We start from the raw sequence: 19,294 nt of genomic DNA, 5'->3' as shown, positions 1-19,294 counted from the left end.
GCATCAGGGAGTTAACTCTGATAGATGGCTTGTGAATTGCCTAAAGGGCCTTTTTTTTTTTTTTTTTTAACTTCTAGTAGATTGAAAAAAAATGCATTGATAAGTTCTTTGTGATTAAAAACAGCCCTTCTATGATTTGTATTGATTAAAGAGACATCTTGACTAAGGTTTTAATGGAAACAAATGCCTTGATGAGACTGGTACTGATAACAAGTGTGCACTGATGAACGGAATTAATTTCTTGTGTGATCAAAACAAGGTGTATACTTTGTGCAGAGAGCTCTGCTCTGGTACGCATATTTTGATGATAAAGTTTTCTGAATGTGGCACGTTTGAGGTAAGCCTGGAACAGGGGGCAGGGAGGGCTGTTTGGGGACAGGGGAAGCAGCAGCTGTAGCAGGGCTGCCATTTTAAGTACACAGGCGGCGCTGGCCGTGGCAGCAGGAGGATGGACTGGGAACAGAGTGGACGGCTGTTGTCCCCCTGTCAGCTGCGCCACTTGGACTAGACGGAAGATGATGGTGAATTGGCGGAGAGGGGGACAAAGCTGAGAGGTGGGAATTGCTCACAGTCACCCATGACGATGGTGTCCGGCACCAGGGGCACGAATATGTGTGCGCTCTGGATGTGCCAGCAATGGAAAGCGCTGTGCCGCTCCTTGGTGTCCCCTGCAGCAGCTGGGTGTTTCCATGTGAGGAGGTGGCTCTTGGTGGGCACAGAACGTGGGGGTCCAGCTGAGCTGGACCAGTCTAGCACAAGGGCTTTTAGCTGTTGGGGCACATCTTTCAGAAAGAAGCGAACTCAACATCTTCTGATTCCTCCCCTTGGGCTGTGTCTGGAGGAAGCACTGGCATCCCTTTGTAAATGGACGAGTGGGTGGAGCAGCGCTTGTCCCCTTCTTTCTCTGACTGATACCTGCAGAGTTTCCCCTAGCCTGAGCAGACATTGCCCTCACCTCCCTCTGTTAAGTTATTTTGCTTTTTCTTTTTCAGGGTAAATTTACGCTGCTGCGAGACACCAGAACAGATGGCAGCTTCCTGGTGCACCATTTCCTCTCCTTCTACCTCAGAGGTATGTCATCAGCAGGACTCTCTGAGGCAAGGGTTTGCCTTTGCCTGCTCCTTGGAGGTTCCCTCAGCATAAAGTGTTTCTGTGCGAGCAGAGGCTGGTTTTGGAGAGCGTGAGGCATCCTCGGATTAGTGCAAAGCTTTAGGGTTAGGATTTATGGATCCCAGTCCTGACTCGTTCTTGGGACTTGCTCTATATCGTTGGGTACGTCCCATAAAGGCACCTTGTTTCATCGTTAGTGCAGCGAACGCTGTAAATCACACGGGCATCTCGCGGCAAGGTGCTGACTGTAATTCCTTCGCTAGCTAGGTGTTTTATAAAGTACTTAAAAATATCAGGAACAACTAACAAATAGATAAGCTGGTAGTGAGTAAAGAAACAAACAAAGAGCCTGGCGAGCTGCCTAATTGCTTTTCTGCTAACAGTTTCACCTGTGAGTAACCTACCAGCTCCTGCAGAGCAGGTGCTGGACTCACGGGCTCCTCCAGCTTTCTGCTGGCAAAGCAGCAGCCCAGCAAATCTGGTACCTATCAGACTTGAAACTCAGCTCGGAGTGCTGTGCGGGTAGCGGGGCTGAGTGCATCCTGCCCCCTATAACTGCCACTTCCTCAGCTATGGCTTTACTTAATTTTTAAAAATTTGTTTTACTTAATTGAACGGAGTCAAACTTCAAGAAAGCCTGTGGAGAGCAGGTTATTAACAGTGTGAATGATTCAAAGGGACAGCCCTGCTGAGGCTCTGCTTCAGGCTCTGCCTGAGTCCCCAAACGGCTCTGCTAATGTGCTGACCTGCAGCACTGTCCTGGGAGTCGCTGCATGGAGCTGCCTGGGAAAAGTCTTGCCCTCCCTTGTGATTAGGAAGCCCGTTGGGATTATTAATGCATCTCAAGGCAGGTGCGCTTGCTGTCACCCTCTCATTTCAGTCCTGGAGTCTGGGTGCCGGTTCCTCTGTCTGTAGCACCTCCATGTTGTCCGAGTACCCACGTGGTGCTCAAAACCTTTGGGAGCTCCCGAGACGTCAGTGAAGCCTCAGCTGGGGCCACTGTCTTCTTGCCACTTGAAATCCACGTTCTGCTCTCTGGCAGGGAGAAACAAACACAATGATTTTGTTCATACCCAAACCACGAGGCCAGGTTGTCACGTGCTGGGTTTTCCAAAATCACATTTTAGTGAGGTGTCTTTGTCAAAATAGTTTGTTCTGTGTGTTTTTTTTCCAGTCAAGGCCACTTGCCCTGTGAGGGCCAAAATGGGGATTTTTGGCACGTCAGTGGTTTCAGTAGTTCGTGTCACGGTCGGCCGTTGGCCTCCTTGCAGTAGTATCAGCAAACAGTGCCAGGAGATCCCAGGGCAGGATGAGAGACAGAAAAGGGGCCTCCTACTTTTTTTTTATGTCATCTTTTTCTTGTTCTTTCCCTTTCTTTTTAAACTGACTAACATTTTCCCTAATGTGGAAATCCTATAGAAAGGTGAAAATTGAAAGGCCAGCCACGAGCAAGTGAGGGGCTGCCTAGGCCTGCCTCACTTCAAGGCCTTTCCAGACAGATTTGTAGCCTGGCTGCTGTGATTTATGTGCTTTGATAATGGCAGCTTGCAAAATTGAAATGATAACGTGTCCTTTTGTCTTCTCACCCAGCTGGCTGTAAGGTTTGCTTTGTGGCCCTGCTCCAGTCCTTCAGTCACTATAACATCGTGGCACAGAAGCTGGTAAGTCTCTTGGCGTAGGTTAATAATTACAGGTCCGGGTAGTTTCTGTTGGGAGGAAAGGAATGAGAACAGGGAACAGGAATTGGATTGTGAGCAAATGTTTTCAGATCTTGATGGGGTCAGGATTGGTGCTGTTGCGGCAGGGGATGGAGAGCACTTCTTGCTGGAGAGGGGATGTGATAGAAGGAAAAAAACTGGCTACAGGGCTCACTACAGGGGCCCCACCGGGCTCTGCCCTGGAGAGGGCATAGAGCTGAAGGGCTGCTTACTTTCTTTGTGTTTAGAAACGTTTTCTGGAGATCAGCATTCCCCAGACAGGCCCAGACTGGTAGATGCAGTTTCATGAGTGCTCTGGGGAGAAAAGTCCTGTGGTGCCTGCGTCCCTACGGGCTCTCTGTACACCTGCAGGATGCACCGGCTGTTTGGCACAGGCGGTCCTGAGGTGACATTGTCTCCTGTCCTGTGGTTACGTTGTGATGAAGTGCTTTGGGCTGAACCACCTGGAGATTCAGAAGGACACCTGTGTGCCTCTCTGTGCCTCTGGGCCAAGCCGCTGGTTTGAGGCCTCTGAGGAGCCACAAGCGCTGACTATGTTCTCACAGCTTCCTTCCCGTGGTGAGTCAGGCAAGGATTATGTGTACCCTGAAACGAGGAAACTGAGAAACAGAGTAGGCAGGGTCATTCCCAGTGTCAGCAAATCAGTCCGAGCTCTGGATTTAAACTGCATCTCTTGGTTGTGAAGTCCAGGTGACCTCCCAGGGCCGAAGGGATGAGGGCTTGCATTGGTCCTCCCTCCTCTGGTTCTGCTGGAAATCCCTGCTGCTTCTAAAGACTTTCAGGTGTTGAAGGTGTTGCAATAACGGTGTATTCCCCACTGTAAATGTGGGTTGAGTTTCGCTGCTTGCTAAACAACTGTATTTTATTCACTACTCAGTTTTTACTTTCTTTTAAAAGGAGATCGGTGGTCTGGGAGCTCAGACTTATGTTAAATAAAACGGACTGAGCAAACAAAGCATTTCCACCTGGAGCTTTAACTCTGTCAGAGACTCTGCATGCAATTCGCCTGCAGAGCAAATTCCCACTGCTGAGCAAGAGCGCTGAATAGTTCTGGCCTTTGTGTTGCAGAGAGGAGGAAGTCTTTGGGGAAAGTGCTAAGTGGGACAGGGAACAGGGCATAGCAACCGGTGTGGGTAGGAGATTCAGCTGTTACATATGGGATCCTTGCCTGCTCTAAAAGCAGAGTCGTGTTTGTCGGTGTGTTTCCTAACGTGGTGAAATTTCCCGGCGCGCAGCTTGTGCGCGTGCTTTTAATAGGTGCGGTTGTCACCTCCCTGGTGGGAGAGTCTGAGAAGGGAGAGAACATGAGGATTAGCTGGAGCACATGTGCAATGCAAATCGGAACGATTTGCTGTCTGATGCTTCAACAAAAAGGTTGCTGACGTGAAGGGAGGTGATAAGAAGAACAATGCAGTTTGCCCAGGGGAGTTCGGAGAGGCAATTGCGCTTGCCTGCAGCGGTGAGCTGTCCCTGTCCCGTTGGTTTCAGGTCTGAGTCAGTCTTACACTCTAACTTCACAGGTGCCCGTGTGGTCCGTTGTTATGAATTCTTCCTGAGCTCTGAGGAGTTGGAGGTCCTAACATCAGTTATTTATATCTGTCCGAGTTTCCTAAGATCTTGTCTTTGCTTTAATCCTCCTTTGCCTAAATCAGGCTCAGTAAAGGTGGTGTTTGGCAGGGTAGTTCCGCTCTTAGACTTGCTTAAGAATTTGCTGCTGTAGATCTCTACTGGAGACCGGAATCTGGCCTGTGGGCCACCTGCATTATGTTATCCCATCCACAAGTTAAATCTCCCATGCACAATTATTCCTAGCAGAAGATGACGCAGTTATTGAAGACCGCTATTGGGAGAGCTTCGTAACTTCGTGATGCTCCTGTTTCTGCTGGGAACGGGGTGGTCCCAGGGGTCCCGGAGCCAGCATCGTATTATACAGTCGTTACTGCGATCTTTTGTGGATCTGGTCCTTGTTGTACCTGATGTATGGTGATATACTGAATATTTACACATAGTTGATGTAAAGCTTACCTTATGTGCTGCTTCCCCACTGTGTTGCCAGCTCTTACCAGTCCAGAACCAGCTCCTTATGTGTTAGCTAAATGCAGCGATGTTTTTTTACTTGCAGGAAAAAGCTTCCCCATGCTGGCTCTGCAATATTGGCTTCACACTTTTCCTTTTCTGCAAATCCTGCTCTTTTCATGAGGATCTGCAGTTCATTTTAAGGGACGGTTAATGTTATTTTGTCATGACCTTATAGAGAAGACGCTGGGCCGTAGCAAGACTAATGGCAGCAGGGCAGCTCGCCAGATTGGTTGCTCCCACCCTCAGTTGTACAATGTTTGTTTTGTTTTAAAGGGAAAACATATGTGTCCCCGTTTGGTCTCCTTCTTGCCTTGCTCCCGTCCCCTGCTGCAGAGCTGAGATCACAGACCACAGGACATCACTTGGTCACCTCTGCTTTCCCCTGCAGGTAGTTGTACTGGAGAAGAGACCTTGGCCGGTTGCCTGATCGCAGATCGTCGCACTTTGTACCACGCTGTTTAGTAAGCGCTGCCTCGCACGCTCCGTTACTAGTTCTCTCCTGCAAATATTTTGCTTTCCCTTATGAAATGGCCAGCGGTGAGCGGTGGTTCTGTTTTGAAGGGACGTCACTGTTGGCAGCATCCTGGACAGATGAGAACAATTCTGCTCTGGTGTGGAGCTCGCAGCCCCAGTCACGCCAAGCTGCTGTTTCAGAAGCGTTTCTGGGCTTGATCGATAAATGATGATTGCCAGAGATAATGTCTGTGTGCTCCTGGTGATAATGGGGCACGGTGCTGTGAGATAATGAAAGCTTTCAGGGCTGGCAGTGCACGCTGTTTGGGTGCTCTGCTGCACTGTGGCTCTGCAGCAGGGATGTGTAGTGTCTGTGGCAGTCAGGCAGGTGCCGTTGGCCATTTTAAGCACTTCTTGAGTGCTTTTTCCACCATCTCCGAGCTTTCCTGGGGTTTCCTGTGCTGCTTCCAGAGGTTACATCGGGTGGGCTGCTAGCTGGGAGGCAAGCAGAGGTTTGCTGCGGCAGATGACTGCAGTGGGGTGAGTCCAGGTCTCCATCCAACCCTGTCTCTCTGGGACCTGGTTCCCTAGCTGGAAAATGAGACTGGGCTTGGGGGATGCACCCAGGAACGTCGTGGCATGGAGGGGATCAAATTCCTGGGCTGACCCACAAGCATGCTGCTGCCTTATGCTGTGGCCCTTCTCTCTGTCATCCAGGCAGGCCCTGGTGTAACAGCACTAAGCTGCTGGGTAATTTAAAGAGGGGACACTGTTTTCTTGCTGAAGTATAGAGAGTTTGTGTGTGCAGGAAGAAATGGTTAAAGCAAAGGTAAAATCAGTTTCCGAATTACTAACGTTAATAGTGAATTTAGCCGCCGCTGCTGCAGCAGAGCATTTCAGCAAGTGCTGAGTCCTGTGGACTCCAAAAAATTCACCAGGGGATGAGGTTTGTGAGACTGCCGTGCAACCCAGCCCCACTTTATGGCACGTCAGGTATTTGCAGGCTGCTCCCCGCTGCTGGCCTGCCACATAAAGGTTCTTCTGTTCTTGGCTAGAAATTTTTCCATGGTCTGTGCTTGCTGTTGCCCAAGAGGCTTCCCTTAGCGCTCTGTTCCTGCCCTGCTTTCTGGCATGGTTTTAGTGACCAAATATCACCTGCAAAAGCCAAATCCCTCGGCCTGCAGCCCACATCAGCCTCTGCTGGGCTCGGGGCCGACGGGAGGCATGGCAGGGAGAGCGAAGGGCTCTCTTTCATGGGAATTACTGCTCCTGGCTTGCCTGGGAGAAGGGGAAAAGAGAGGAGAGAATGTGGATTAAATGAGGCAAGCGTGTGCTGCAACGCTCTCTGGTTAATGCTATTTATTGAGAGGGCGCTTGAAAACAAAAGGGGTACGTCCAAAAGTGCCAGCTGGTGCCTTCCTGAGGCTTTCCTTCCCGGAGTCTGCGTGGCAGGTAGGACCGATTTCCTCCCAAAAGCATGTGTGGAAGACCGGGAAAAGAAGGGCAGGCTCAGGGCTGATTTAAAAACTGGATCTGAGGTGGGTGTGTGTCAGATGGCCTTTTCCCCAGAGTAGCCTCTGCTCGCCGAGGGTGCTCATATCCCTTGGCCATGATGGCAGACGTTCCCTCCGATCCGTTGTTTTCTAATTGCCAAAGACAGTGTTTTCTGGCAGCAGCCCTGATGAAGGGATCTCCCCTGCCTCGCATTTCGGCTGGGAGGAAAAGCAGTGGAAATCTGTCTTTCCTCTCATTAGCACTGAACGTGTGGCAACTGATAAGGCTTGCAGGAGCTCAGGGTTAATCTTCCTGGAAGGGACCTCTTCCTTATCTACCCAGACCCTTGTCTCTGGAGGTCCTCGTGTGGAAATGCTGTGCTCACGAAGCCACTGGGCCCTTGTAGGGATTGTCTCATTGATCAGATGCTTAAGATGTGGCTTTACAATCTTTTTTTTTTTTTTTAATAAATAGAAGAGAAGGGGGTGTGTGAAATGTTGGCACTTACATTTTCGTGTCAGAATAACAGGAAGGTTGAGCAGGTGAAAAGAAAGGGTAGAAAGCAGGAGGCAGAAGTGGACACATCGCTTTGCTGCATCTCCCTCTGGCGTGTGAGCACAGGGAGCGCGGTGGCTCTTGGGGGGTGTCATGAGGACTGAGAAATGCTTGGCAAACCTCCAAGGTCTTTTCAGAAGAAGGCGTTGGGACAGTGCCAAGCACAGCGCTCTGTCCAGTGCTTGAGGTCCTGGGGGAAGAGCTGCTACGAGCCTTCCTCTTGCTGGGTGACTCGAATAGACTCTGTGCTTAAGTGTCCTGCAGCTCCTGGCACGATCACTTAGGAAATAAGTAAAAAAATCTGTATTTTCTGTGATGCTTAAAAAGTTCCTGGTCAAAAGCACCAGCGCTGCTGGTGTGTGCCTCCTCCAGTGCTCAGGTAGAAGCCAGTCCCAGCTTAAGGTAAGGACTCCTGCTCCTCCTGCCCCAGGACTTGCCTCCATTCCTGAGCGCTCCTGCTTAGCCACCCTCTTTGGAGGGTGCAGAATCTTGCAGCATCCCGAAGGGATCCCCCTTCTTTCAGGGGATACAGGAACTGCTTTCTCAGGATCCTTGTTTCTGGTTCCTGGCCTCTGGCTCACCGGTTCTGCCTGTCAGGCAATACCGCATTGAGCTAAACCTTCCTGAACTCCTTGTAAACTGTCTATCTCGCCATCTTGTCCACCTACCTGCTGCATTGCACAACAGCCCTATTTCCAGGCTGCCGAGACACTGTGAATCTTGGCATTAATGCTCCTTGGTTCCATTTTAAGAGATTACAGTCCCGTTGTGAAATGTGGGAAGCAACCTACACTGGAGAGCCGAGCAAATTTGCACTTCTTCCTGCTGGGAAACGCAGTTTGGCTGAGGTTTGAAGCTGGTGTGCATTAGAGATCTTTTGTATGATCATGTCAGTAACAGGCACTGAATTCTCTCCTGAAAGGTGGACTGATGCAGTTATCAGTAAGCTGAGGAGCTATAGGATGGTTGGCAGAAGTAGCCCTTGCTGACGAAAGACCAGAGGATGAGACAGGAGTTTATGAACCAGATCTCCAGCTGGGGTCTTCTGCATGTCCGCTGCAACTCTTCCAGTGCTTTCTGCACTGGGGCTGGATGTGCCCAGCACGTGGCTCTTGAGGTCGGCCTCATCATGAAGTGGGGCTGAGAGCTGGAATTCTCGGGTTGAGTTTGAGTCGTGGCCTCAGGCAGTTTGTCATGGTCCCTCCTCCTTCTCTGAAGGGGAGTTGGGGCTGAGGCCGCTTCCCAGGGGAGCCCTGGCTGCGCTGCTCTCTCCTGGATGTTGTGCAAGCATCGGGGTGCCCAGCCCACAGCCTTCTCCAGGTCCGGGCCACGCCTCTCTCAGGTGCGTGGGTTGCACTGGGGAGTCATTATTGCCACAGCGATGATTTGGAGATAGTGAAAACCAAAGGCTTTTGCCACCCAAGAAGGGAGGGCAAAGAAATTGCTCACAGCAGGGTCCTTGGGACAGCCTGGAGAAGTCTGTACCTGTCCTCTCCCTGCCTCTGGATAAGAAGCTGTTTTTCTCCCGTGCAACAATGCCGCTGTCTTCCCAGGAGCAATTCCAGGATGTTTAAGCCCCCTGGTATCAGTGTGTTTGGTTTTTTTTTTTTTTTCCTTCTGGCAAAATACAGGAAAGCAAATGTGTCCACCAGTGTGTGTAACAACTGCCTCTTTCATCTCCTGTGCGGGAGTCACTGAGGCATTGACTTTATGAGCACATTTAGATAAGATCTGATAAAAATTGGCTGTTGATCTGCTTGGTTCTGTTTGCACCATTTGTCCAAAGCTGTTTGCTCTGCAACATAATGTTTTCTTCTCTCGAGGGAGTCAGCCTGACAGCTGCCAAAGAACGGGGACAGCTTGTCTTCTTGGAAGGCCTCAAGTCCTGCCTTGACCTCTTCTTTGGAGAGGAGGAGGAGCAGTCAGGACAGCCCAGTCCTCTCCAGTTTATAAGGTAAACCTGACCAGTTGGTGGTTCTGCTGGGGCTTGGCAGGGCCCCCTGCATGGAGCGTTTCCCCCTCTCATATCTCCTGCCACAGCAGCCTACACCAAGAGCAGCAGTGAAGTCCACAGCTGAGACCCAGCTCCCTTTGGGCTTCCCTCTGGGGCCCAAGGACTCGGTAGCTGGACACCTAAGTGAAGGGAAACACCAGCGCCGTGCACATTGCTGTGCTCGTCCTGCCCTGTCGCTCCCTGCTGCTCAGAGAGGGATTCTGTCCCCCTTCTCCAGCATTTCAGGACAATTTCTGCCCCCAGCCCCATTGCCAAGCACGTTATACGTCTAGAGAAAATTTATTTCAGCCCTCAACATGTTTGTATCAAATAAAAGTCCATCCAAGCAGTTTTGTTCCTTTTTTTTATTATTCTGAGTTTTATTCTCATCCAAGAGAACAGCACTGCTTTAACCATGATGGCTTTCCACTTCGCTTTCTTCCTCATGATTTGATACAATAAAATCCACTGAGGGCTGTTAAATTGGATGATACCACCTCTGGGTCAGGCAGCCTCTGTGCAAGGACGGCCGTGTGCTTGCCCTGTCCCTCTACACTCCCAGCTCTCTGCTGTTTTGATGCTGGGCTGGAGGGGCCTTTGGTGAGACCCAGGGCGGGCACTGAAATGCTGCAGACCCCTGTACCATGGGACCATGCAGCCCTTCGGGTCTGGGCTAGCGGGTGCTGATGGAAATATGGCAGAATCAAGCACTGGACAAGCTGGAGAAGTGAGCCCAGGTGAACCTCTTGAGGCTCAACAAGGCCAAGTGCAAGGTCCTGCGTCCGGGTCAGGGCAACCCCTGGTATCAGTGCAGGCTGGGGAGTGAAGGGATGGAGAACAGCCCTACGGAGAAGGACCTAGGGGTGCTGGTGGATGAAAAGCTGGCCATGAGCTGGCAACATCTGCTGGCAGCTCGGAAAGCCAACCATGCCCCAGCTGCATCCCACACAGCGTGGACGGTGGAGCAATGGAGGGGATTCTGCCCCTCTGCTCTGCTCTGGGGAGCCCCCCTGGAGCCCTGCATCCAGCTCAGGGGTCCCCAGCCCAGGACAGACAGGGACCTGCTGGAGCGGGGCCAGAGGAGGCCATGGAGATGATTGGGGGCTGGAGCCCCTCTGTGATGGGGACAGGCTGGGAGAGGTGGGGGTGTTCAGCCTGGAGAAGGGAAGGCACTGGGGAGACCTGATTGCAGCCTTGCAGGGCTTAATGGGGGCTGATACGAAAGATGGGGATGGACTCGTTAGCAGGGCCTGCAGTGATAGGTCAAGGCGAGGATGATTTTAAATTAAAAGAGGGGAGATACGGCCTAGGTACAAGGAAGAAATTGTTTACGCTGAGGGTGGTGAGGCACCGGCCCGGGTTGCCCAGAGCAGTGGTGGATGCCCCATCCCTGGGAACATCCCAGGCTGGGTTGGACGGGGCTGGGAGCAACTGGATCCCAATGCAGATGTCCCTGCTCATGGCAGGGGGTTGGACTGGGTGACTTTGGAAGGTCCCTTCCCACCCAAACCATTCTGGGATCCCTGGAGCAGGCCACGAAGGTTTCACTGCACACGGGCGAGCAAAGGAGCGGGGCCTGTTGGGAAGCGTAGGACCTGGTGACTGTCACAGCAGTGGGGACAGCAGGGACGGCGCAGGCTGGCATTCCCGGTGTCGGGTCAGCGGGCGAGGAGGGGGACGCACAACGTGCGCGTGGGCCAAACCCCTTGAGACCTCCTCCTCTTCTTCCAGCGAGAGCCCTTCCAACCTCAAGGCCCTGTTTGACTTTGTCCGGACGTCCCTGACTCCTGCCGGCAGCGACTCCTGGAAGGGCCCCGTGCTGCTGGTGGACGACCTCGGCGTCCTGCTCAGCCTGGGTGCCACGCCGGTGGCCGTGCTGGACTTCATCCACTACTGCAGAGTCGCAGTGTGCTCCCAGCTGAAGGTACTGCTCCCTCCGCATGCGGCGTCCCGCCTGCTACCTGGACAAAAGAGCCTCTGGAGCAAAGCTTGGCTTTCTTTTCTTTTTCCACCTGTGCATGATGAGGTTTTGGAAGGCTTTGTCTGTCCAAGAAACACAAGTCATTGCTCTCGGGCTGCTCTCAGGGAGTTGTGTTAGTCCCTGGAGTACCTGCGTAGGGTCCTTTGCAACTGGTTTCCCAAGGAGGTGCTGCCCAGAGAAGGGCTCGCTCTGCCCCTGCTGTGTGAGCAGGGCTTCCAAGTGTAAAATACTGTTTCTTCGAGCTCCTGGCTCTCCAGAGATCTCTACTCACACTCATCTTTGTGTGCGTGTGGGAGGGCAGGGAATGAAGTGGGTTATGAAGGGGCTGATGAGTCTGGTGGGGGACAGAGCTGAAGTTCTTGCAGGGGACATGAATCTCTGCTTCCACCAGTCTTCAGTGTTGCTGCGTGTTGCACCGGCTGGTTTCTAAGGGCGTGTGACGATGCAGCACTTCTACAAAGATCTCCCTAGCCTTGTGCTATCTTCTGAGAGCATGGCAGCCAAAAATCTTTACAGTCACATCCAGCCTTTGCTATTTACATTGCAGCGTCCCCTGCCCTGGCCACTTCTCTCTCTGCTTGAGTGAGAAATAAAGTAGACGGTGTCAGGTTTTGTTATCCCGCGCTTTGTGTGGTGCCAGGGTGTTTGTGCTGTAAATGCTGACGGGGGATGTTCTGCTTGCTGAGAATATTTTCCTCCAAAACAGCTAAAAAAGATGGTAAATCATGCTAACACATTTCTATTTCTGTCTAAGATGTTCTGAAGCTTTAAAGGATATTTTAATTGATTGGGAATTTCATGTTACTTTTAAGTCCTTGGTGGCCTGCATGGGCCGAGGCGGAGGCTCTTGGGATGTGTTTTTAATAGAGCTGGTGTTGCGTTGGGGAGCTCTTTGCTTCTTGGGGGAGCTGTGAAGGCTCGAGCATCGCAGCTCTGGCTGCAGCCGTTTGGCCACATCTTTATTTAGCTGCTCGGAATTCATCCAGGAGTTGCCATTGGTCTGGCCTGACAGACTGGTTCAACTAGACAGCTCTCTTGTAACAAGGGCTTGATGTATTTTAGGCTGCAGAGTATGTGTGTGTGTGTGTGCGTATACACACTACATATCCAGCAAGCTGTTTCAGAGATGTATATATGTCTCTGCTCTTTATCTTCCCAGTGGACTTCAGCTCAGAGCCAGCTGCTGTGCTGGGGGATGTCTAAGCAGCTTAGTTAGCGGGGCATTTGTGCGAGCTCCCGGTGCTATCTCCCCTTCCTTACCCTGAGCGGATTAGGAATCAGCCAGGGGCTCATCGCCGTCTGGTGCTCTCATTCCAGGGAAACATCGTGGTGCTGGTTCACAGCAACGAGGATTCAGAAGATGAGGAAAACGAACTGGTTGTGAACTCCCTCTGTCACCACAGTGACCTGATCCTGTGGGTAGAGGGGCTGGCGACCGGCTTCTGCAAGGATGTTCACGGGCAGGTAATGCACGGAGAGGTGACGCATGCTAAGGTCACAGAATGGCTGCCTGCAGGCCCAAGGGTAGGTGAGACACGCTCCACGTGCCCCGCGGGAGATGGCCCGGGGCTAGCCTGGGCTGCAGCAGGGCTAAGGACTAACAAGCACCCTCGCTGCGGTCAGCAGGATCTGCTTGGAGCACCCAGGCTCTTACGGCTGTGCCTCTGCTTCCGCAGGGATATGCAGGGATGTTCTCACCTGGGGACTCCCCCACTCCTGGAAGCTGGAAAGGGGTCATCCAGCAGCTACAGCACAGGCTGTCACCTGCCCGAAGACAATGGCAAAGAAAATACCTAATTTTTGGGAGGCTTCCCCAAGCTATCCCATCAGTGGATCTCAGCCTGGCTTGTAGCGATCTTTTCTGGGCTGGGAGGGCAGCTGGAGCCTGGTTACTGCCTGGTGTCACATCAGGGGCTGCTACCGAAGGGACTGGTTCCAGGCAGCTGCATGGTGTGGGTTTTTTTAAATCAGTGATTCCCCCCCTTCCCTGCAGGCCAACAGGAGGCATGGGGGGGACAATGCTGTGACCGGGGCGGCCAAAGGGTTGATGTTCTTCTTCTTTTCCCTTTGCAGATTAAAATAATTAAGAGAGTGTCCTTGGAGCTGAGGGCAGAGCCGGATCTCATCCAGATCTACCAGTATAAGATCCAGGACAAGAACGTCACCTTTTTCGCTAGAGGGCTGTCAGCTGCAGTCCTGTGATGCTGCGGTACCGGCACAGCGCCGTGAGAGCAACACAGAGCAAGGCCGGGGAGAGGCTGGGACCTCTAGACTGGACGTGCCACCAAACCAGCCCGGCTGCCTCACCAGCGCCTTCCAGGATGCAGCAAACTGACCCAGGGAGGGAAGCTTAACCACGCGTCGAGCTGTGTGTGCGCCAGCGAGGGGATTCGGAGCCCGCTGCGGCCCCGTGTCCTCCCACCCCGATCCCAAAGTACACAGGCCAAGAGAAGAGGAAAAACTGGCAAGAATGGCCCTTGGAGCGTGTAAATACAAGCAGGGGGGGTGCCCCAAGGGCGGGGTGTGCCTCACCTTTTCCGGTGTGTTACGGCGTGGCAGTGCCAGGCGCTGCTGCCTGGAGGGATCACCCCACCCTCCCGCTGGCGTTTAACGAGATGACACAGAGCGGGTGGAGGCAGGGATGGTCTGGGAGCATGTTGCAAGTCTTACTTTTCTCCCAGCTCTGGCACAGCAGAGATTTGCTCAACCCCCAACTTCCACAGAATTAAAAAAAATTCTATAGCTACACGTATAGTCCCTCACCTTGCTGCCGTAAGAGCTAAAGGCTGCCTTGCTGGGTTGATTGCTTGCTTTGGTTTGTTAACTTGCCCTCTTTTCATGTGAAACCCCTGTGTGTCTCCTTAGCGCGTGGCTTCCTAGGCTTGTCCTTGGCTTTGGGTGACAGACACTTGTACACGAGCCTCTGCCTCAGCCACTGCCTCCTGATCACAAATCGTTACTAGCACTCGTATCACCTCTCTGTATTGAAGCATTATTGGGGTGAAAATCACTCATTTAAATTAGATAAGGGTACAGTCATTAAGTAACCATGGATATCTATATGGGAACCGCTCCCCACAGGCAGAGGGAGAGAAATGGGCATCTCCTGAGCCTGAGGGAGGAGATGGTTTTGGGTCTCCCTCCCTCCCTGAAGATGCAAGGGCAGCCCCGGGAGCAGAGCTCAGACCTGGAGATCTCCTGGTAGATGCTCTGGCTGTAGTGGGAGATAAATAACTCAGGGAATGAAGCCCTGAGTCGTGTCTCCAGCCCAGCTTTGCTCAGCAGCCTCCCAACTTCCAGGCTCAGGTAGCGCCTGCTGGGCCCGACCCAAGCCTCAGAGCGTCACGGGCCCAAATTATCTTTGGTGGGTGAGCCCCAAGCGGCCTGTCTGTGTGGAGGCAGAGCGGGGGATCCCGCCGTGGCTTGGGGTCCCAGGTGCCCCCAAGCTGCGCACAGAGCCCGGGACTCCTTAGGAAGGTTTCCTGTAGCTGCTGGTGCCTGGCCCGGTGGTGGTACCGCTCTGGATGGTGCAAAGCACCGTACCCTGCCCTGGCAGAGGCAAGCTGGTGGCTCCATCTCCTCCCATGTCACAAACCCTCAGGCTGGTGCCTGCTGTGCTTTGCCGGGATAAAACGTGTTTCTCGGCTGCCAGCCATGCAAGCAGCAGAGCCCAGCGCCAGGGGGTGGTGGCTGGGGGACAGTGCCCAGTCACAGTCTGCGAAGGGAGGACGAGATGACCAGTGGGTTTGGGGAACACAGCTGCTGGCACCAGTTGCTGCAGGCACTACAGCTGCTTAGGAAAGCAACTAGGATGATAAAGGGACTGGAGCATCTCCCCTAGGAGGAAAGGCTGAGGGAGATGGGCTTGTTCAGCCTGGAGAAGAGAAGACTGAGAGGGGATCTCATCAATACATAAAAGTATCTTAAGGATGGAAGTCACGAGGATGGAGCCAGACTCTTCCCAGTGGTGCCCAGCACCAGGACAGGGGGCCATGGGCACAAACTGAAGCATAAGAGGTTTCAGTTGACAGACAGGACTGTGAGGGTGCCCGCGCCCTGGCCCAGGCTGCCCAGGGGGGCTGTGGAGTCTCCTTCTCTGGAGATGTTCAAAGCCCGCCTGGATGAAGTCCTGTGTAACATGCTCTAGGAGAACCTCCTTGGGCAGGGGGGTTGGACTAGATGATCTCTCGAGGGCCCTTCCAACCCTTGCCATTCTGTGATTCTGTGAAAATGCACCCGTAATGGGCATCTAACAGTGTCTAACTGGAGTAATACCTGTATGAGTAGCTTCCCCCTTGGAGAGATCCCAGAACATCCCAGCTCCAAGGCGCTGCCTCCCTCCTCCGGAACCAGCAAGGTGACTGTGTGTCACTGCTGGTGGCTTTTGCCTGGTTCTTTCCGCGCTCGACCGATGCCTGCATCCAAGCAAGAAACCAGAGGCTGCCCTGGGCTTGGAGTCAGCGCATCCCTGAGCACCATGCAGGGAGCAGCACCCCAACCCCTGGTGTCTCCATGCAGGGGGACACTTCCCTGGGATCCAAGACTGCTGCCTGCACGTGGTTTCCCAACGGCAGGAGCTTCGGCCCAGTATTTCGGCATGCCCACGGGCCTTTGTCGCACTGATAACCAGTGGCAATTGCAGAGGGGAGGCAGCAAGGACTTGGACTGGCAGCATCTGGGAGATGTCTGCTGGAGGAAGGGAGGTGAAATCTGGTTCACGGCGAGGACTGAGCCCAGTGTTTCCTCCATCCCTGCCTGACATCCAGAGTTGGCATCTGCCACCAGGACGCGAATGCCGGAGGCCAATCTGGCAGCTTTGCTGAGCCAAGGCCACCTGGCACGGCCACGACCGAACCGAGACCTTGCTCGGGAGCTGACGCTGACGGGAAGGCAGCGCAGAACGGAGATTAGGAGGGATGCGATTGATGGCAGAACAAGGCGGCCTTGCCCAGGGTCGGCCAACATCTGCGTGCTTGGGGCCGCTGCTACGCCAGCTCTTTGCGAGCCAGAGCTTGTGCAATGCCGTGTCTCGACCGATAACGCAGGTGGGACTTGGCCCGAGGCTCGCGCTCGCTCTGGTCTTTGTTCCCTTGGCCTCGGTGGGAGAAGCCTGGGGCCTTGGATGGGCAGCAAAGGGGAAAGGCCCACCAAGGCTGGGACTGGTGGGACAGGGGTGTGGGTCCCCCGGGAGAGGGTCAGATACGATGGTATCGGGCAGGGCTGCCGGCAGCGGGGCCGGTCAGAAAGCATCAGAGTCTGATGGCTGCAGGAAGGGTCCTGGAAAAGGCCGGTTTGTGGGGGGTGCTCAGCCCCAGGAGATGAATGAGCAGGGGCTGCCTTTCCCCTGTCCTATTTCTGCTCCTTCCCTGCTCCTTGCTTTGGTTTCCCACCCAGACCCATCTCCTCAGGGCCACTCTCCTTTCTGACACTGCATCTTTCCTCACAGGGCTCCCTCAGGATTTTGGGAGCGATGCTTGGCAGCCGGGAGCTGTGCCGGGGTGACCTCCAGGCCAGCAGCACCGGCATGGGGCCGGCTGGCTGTGGGGCAGCGGCGGCGTGGCTACTTTCCACCATCCCCCTCCACCACTGCTGGCACTGGAGCTGCTACGTCCTTTGCTGCAGACCTCAGCCTGCCCATGGCTTCCTAGGGCGCCAGGGGGAAAAGACGCTAACGACTTTGCTCCGACGCGGTGGGGGAAGCCCTGCCCAGGCTGTGTGGCGTCCTACCCCATGCCAGCACCTGCATTCCTGGGGGAAAAAAAGAAAAATCTCCCTTGGTCCCTGGGTACCACGCACCTCTTCCCCTGGGCGCTTCGTCTACCCCTTGCCCTGCTGCTCTTGCCCTCCCAGCTCAGCCCAAGCCGTGTGCCACTGTCCCTTCTGTGTCCAGGACTCCCAGTGTCTGGGCCACCCCTGTTCCCCGGAGCTCTGGGTATCCAGTTCACCTCTACCCCCTGCGATCCTCCCACCAGTGCCCTGGGGCTCCTGGTGCCCAATCCTCCCTGCTCAGCCCCCACGTCCACCCTGTGCCACAGGGCTCCCGATGCCCTCAGCCCCGCCATTCCCCCCAGGGCACGGTCCTGGGCCGCTCTCATAAAATCATAGAATGCTTTGGGTTGGAAGGGACACTACGTGGGTACTGCAGGGATGAACACAACTCCCTGAGAGCGGCCCGAGAGCAATGATTTGAGAGAGAAGTGGCCAGGGAGGGGACGCTTGCAATGTAAATAGCAAAGGCTGGATGTGACTGTAAAGATTTTTGGCTGCCATGCTCTCAGAAGATAGCACAAGGCTAGGGAGATCTTTGTAGAAGTGCTGCATCGTCACACGCCCTTAGAACCCAGCCGGTGCAACACGCAGCAACACTGAAGACTGGTGGAAGCAGAGATTCATGTCCCCTGCAAGAACTTCAGCTCTGTCCCCCACCAGACTCATCAGCCCCTTCATAACCCACTTCATTCCCTGCCCTCCCACACGCACACAAAGATGAGTGTGAGTAGAGATCTCTGGAGAGCCAGGAGCTCGAAGAAACAGTATTTTACACTTGGAAGCCCTGCTCACACAGCAGGGGCAGAGCGAGCCCTTCTCTGGGCAGCACCTCCTTGGGAAACCAGTTGCAAAGGACCCTACGCAGGTACTCCAGGGACTAACACAACTCCCTGAGAGCAGCCCGAGAGCAATGACTTGTGTTTCTTGGACAGACAAAGCCTTCCAAAACCTCATCATGCACAGGTGGAAAAAGAAAAGAAAGCCAAGCTTTGCTCCAGAGGCTCTTTTGTCCAGGTAGCAGGCGGGACGCCGCATGCGGAGGGAGCAGTACCTTCAGCTGGGAGCACACTGCGACTCTGCAGTAGTGGATGAAGTCCAGCACGGCCACCGGCGTGGCACCCAGGCTGAGCAGGACGCCGAGGTCGTCCACCAGCAGCACGGGGCCCTTCCAGGAGTCGCTGCCGGCAGGAGTCAGGGACGTCCGGACAAAGTCAAACAGGGCCTTGAGGTTGGAAGGGCTCTCGCTGGAAGAAGAGGAGGAGGTCTCAAGGGGTTTGGCCCACGCGCACGTTGTGCGTCCCCCTCCTCGCCCGCTGACCCGACACCGGGAATGCCAGCCTGCGCCGTCCCTGCTGTCCCCACTGCTGTGACAGTCACCAGGTCCTACGCTTCCCAACAGGCCCCGCTCCTTTGCTCGCCCGTGTGCAGTGAAACCTTCGTGGCCTGCTCCAGGGATCCCAGAATGGTTTGGGTGGGAAGGGACCTTCCAAGGTCACCCAGTCCAACCCCCTGCCATGAGCAGGGACATCTGCATTGGGATCCAGTTGCTCCCAGCCCCGTCCAACCCAGCCTGGGAAGTTCCCAGGGATGGGGCATCCACCACTGCTCTGGGCAACCCGGGCCGGTGCCTCACCACCCTCAGCGTAAACAATTTCTTCCTTGTACCTAGGCCGTATCTCCCCTCTTTTAATTTAAAATCATCCTCGCCTTGACCTATCACTGCAGGCCCTGCTAACGAGTCCATCCCCATCTTTCCTATAGGCTCCCTTTAAGTACTGGAAAGCTGCAATCCCAGGGCGCTGATTCCCAGGGTGGCCGGTGCCCGGGCTGCTCCCCTCTCCCGACATCCCCTCTCTGCCCAGGACCCCCCTCCCCCACCACGCTCCCTGTCTGTCCCCGCCATCCCCGCTCCATGTGTTCAGTCTGGACTTCTGCAAAGCCTTTGACACGGTCCCCCACAACATCCTTCTCTCTAAATTGGAGAGCTATGGCTTTGATGGATGGACTGTTGGGTGGATAAGGAACTGGCTGGATGGTCACATCCAGCGCGTAGTGGTCAATGGCTTGATGTCCGGATGGAGACCGGTGACGAGTGGTGTCCCTCAGGGGTCTGTACTGGGACTGGTGCTGTTTAATGTTTTC

The 19,294-nt window shown here is 54.1% G+C and overlaps 1 protein-coding gene across 1 annotated transcript; it reads left to right on the top strand.

Annotated features, from left to right (window-relative positions):
- The first annotated feature begins 577 nt into the window (after positions 1 to 577).
- ELP6 (elongator acetyltransferase complex subunit 6) lies at positions 578 to 14,394 on the top strand. The gene is made up of 7 exons (XM_035889279.1): positions 578 to 691; positions 993 to 1,071; positions 2,701 to 2,771; positions 9,233 to 9,363; positions 11,134 to 11,326; positions 12,701 to 12,847; positions 13,457 to 14,394. Exons 1-7 carry the CDS (start codon positions 578 to 580, stop codon positions 13,583 to 13,585), a joined length of 864 nt encoding a protein of 287 aa, XP_035745172.1. The 3' UTR covers positions 13,586 to 14,394.
- The last annotated feature ends 4,900 nt before the right edge of the window (positions 14,395 to 19,294 follow it).

This window comes from Egretta garzetta, unplaced genomic scaffold, assembly GCF_000687185.1.
Source record: "Egretta garzetta isolate BGI_Z169 unplaced genomic scaffold, ASM68718v1 scaffold92, whole genome shotgun sequence".
Classification (NCBI taxonomy): Eukaryota; Metazoa; Chordata; class Aves; order Pelecaniformes; family Ardeidae; genus Egretta; species Egretta garzetta.
This window is presented reverse-complemented; position numbering and strand designations above follow the sequence as displayed.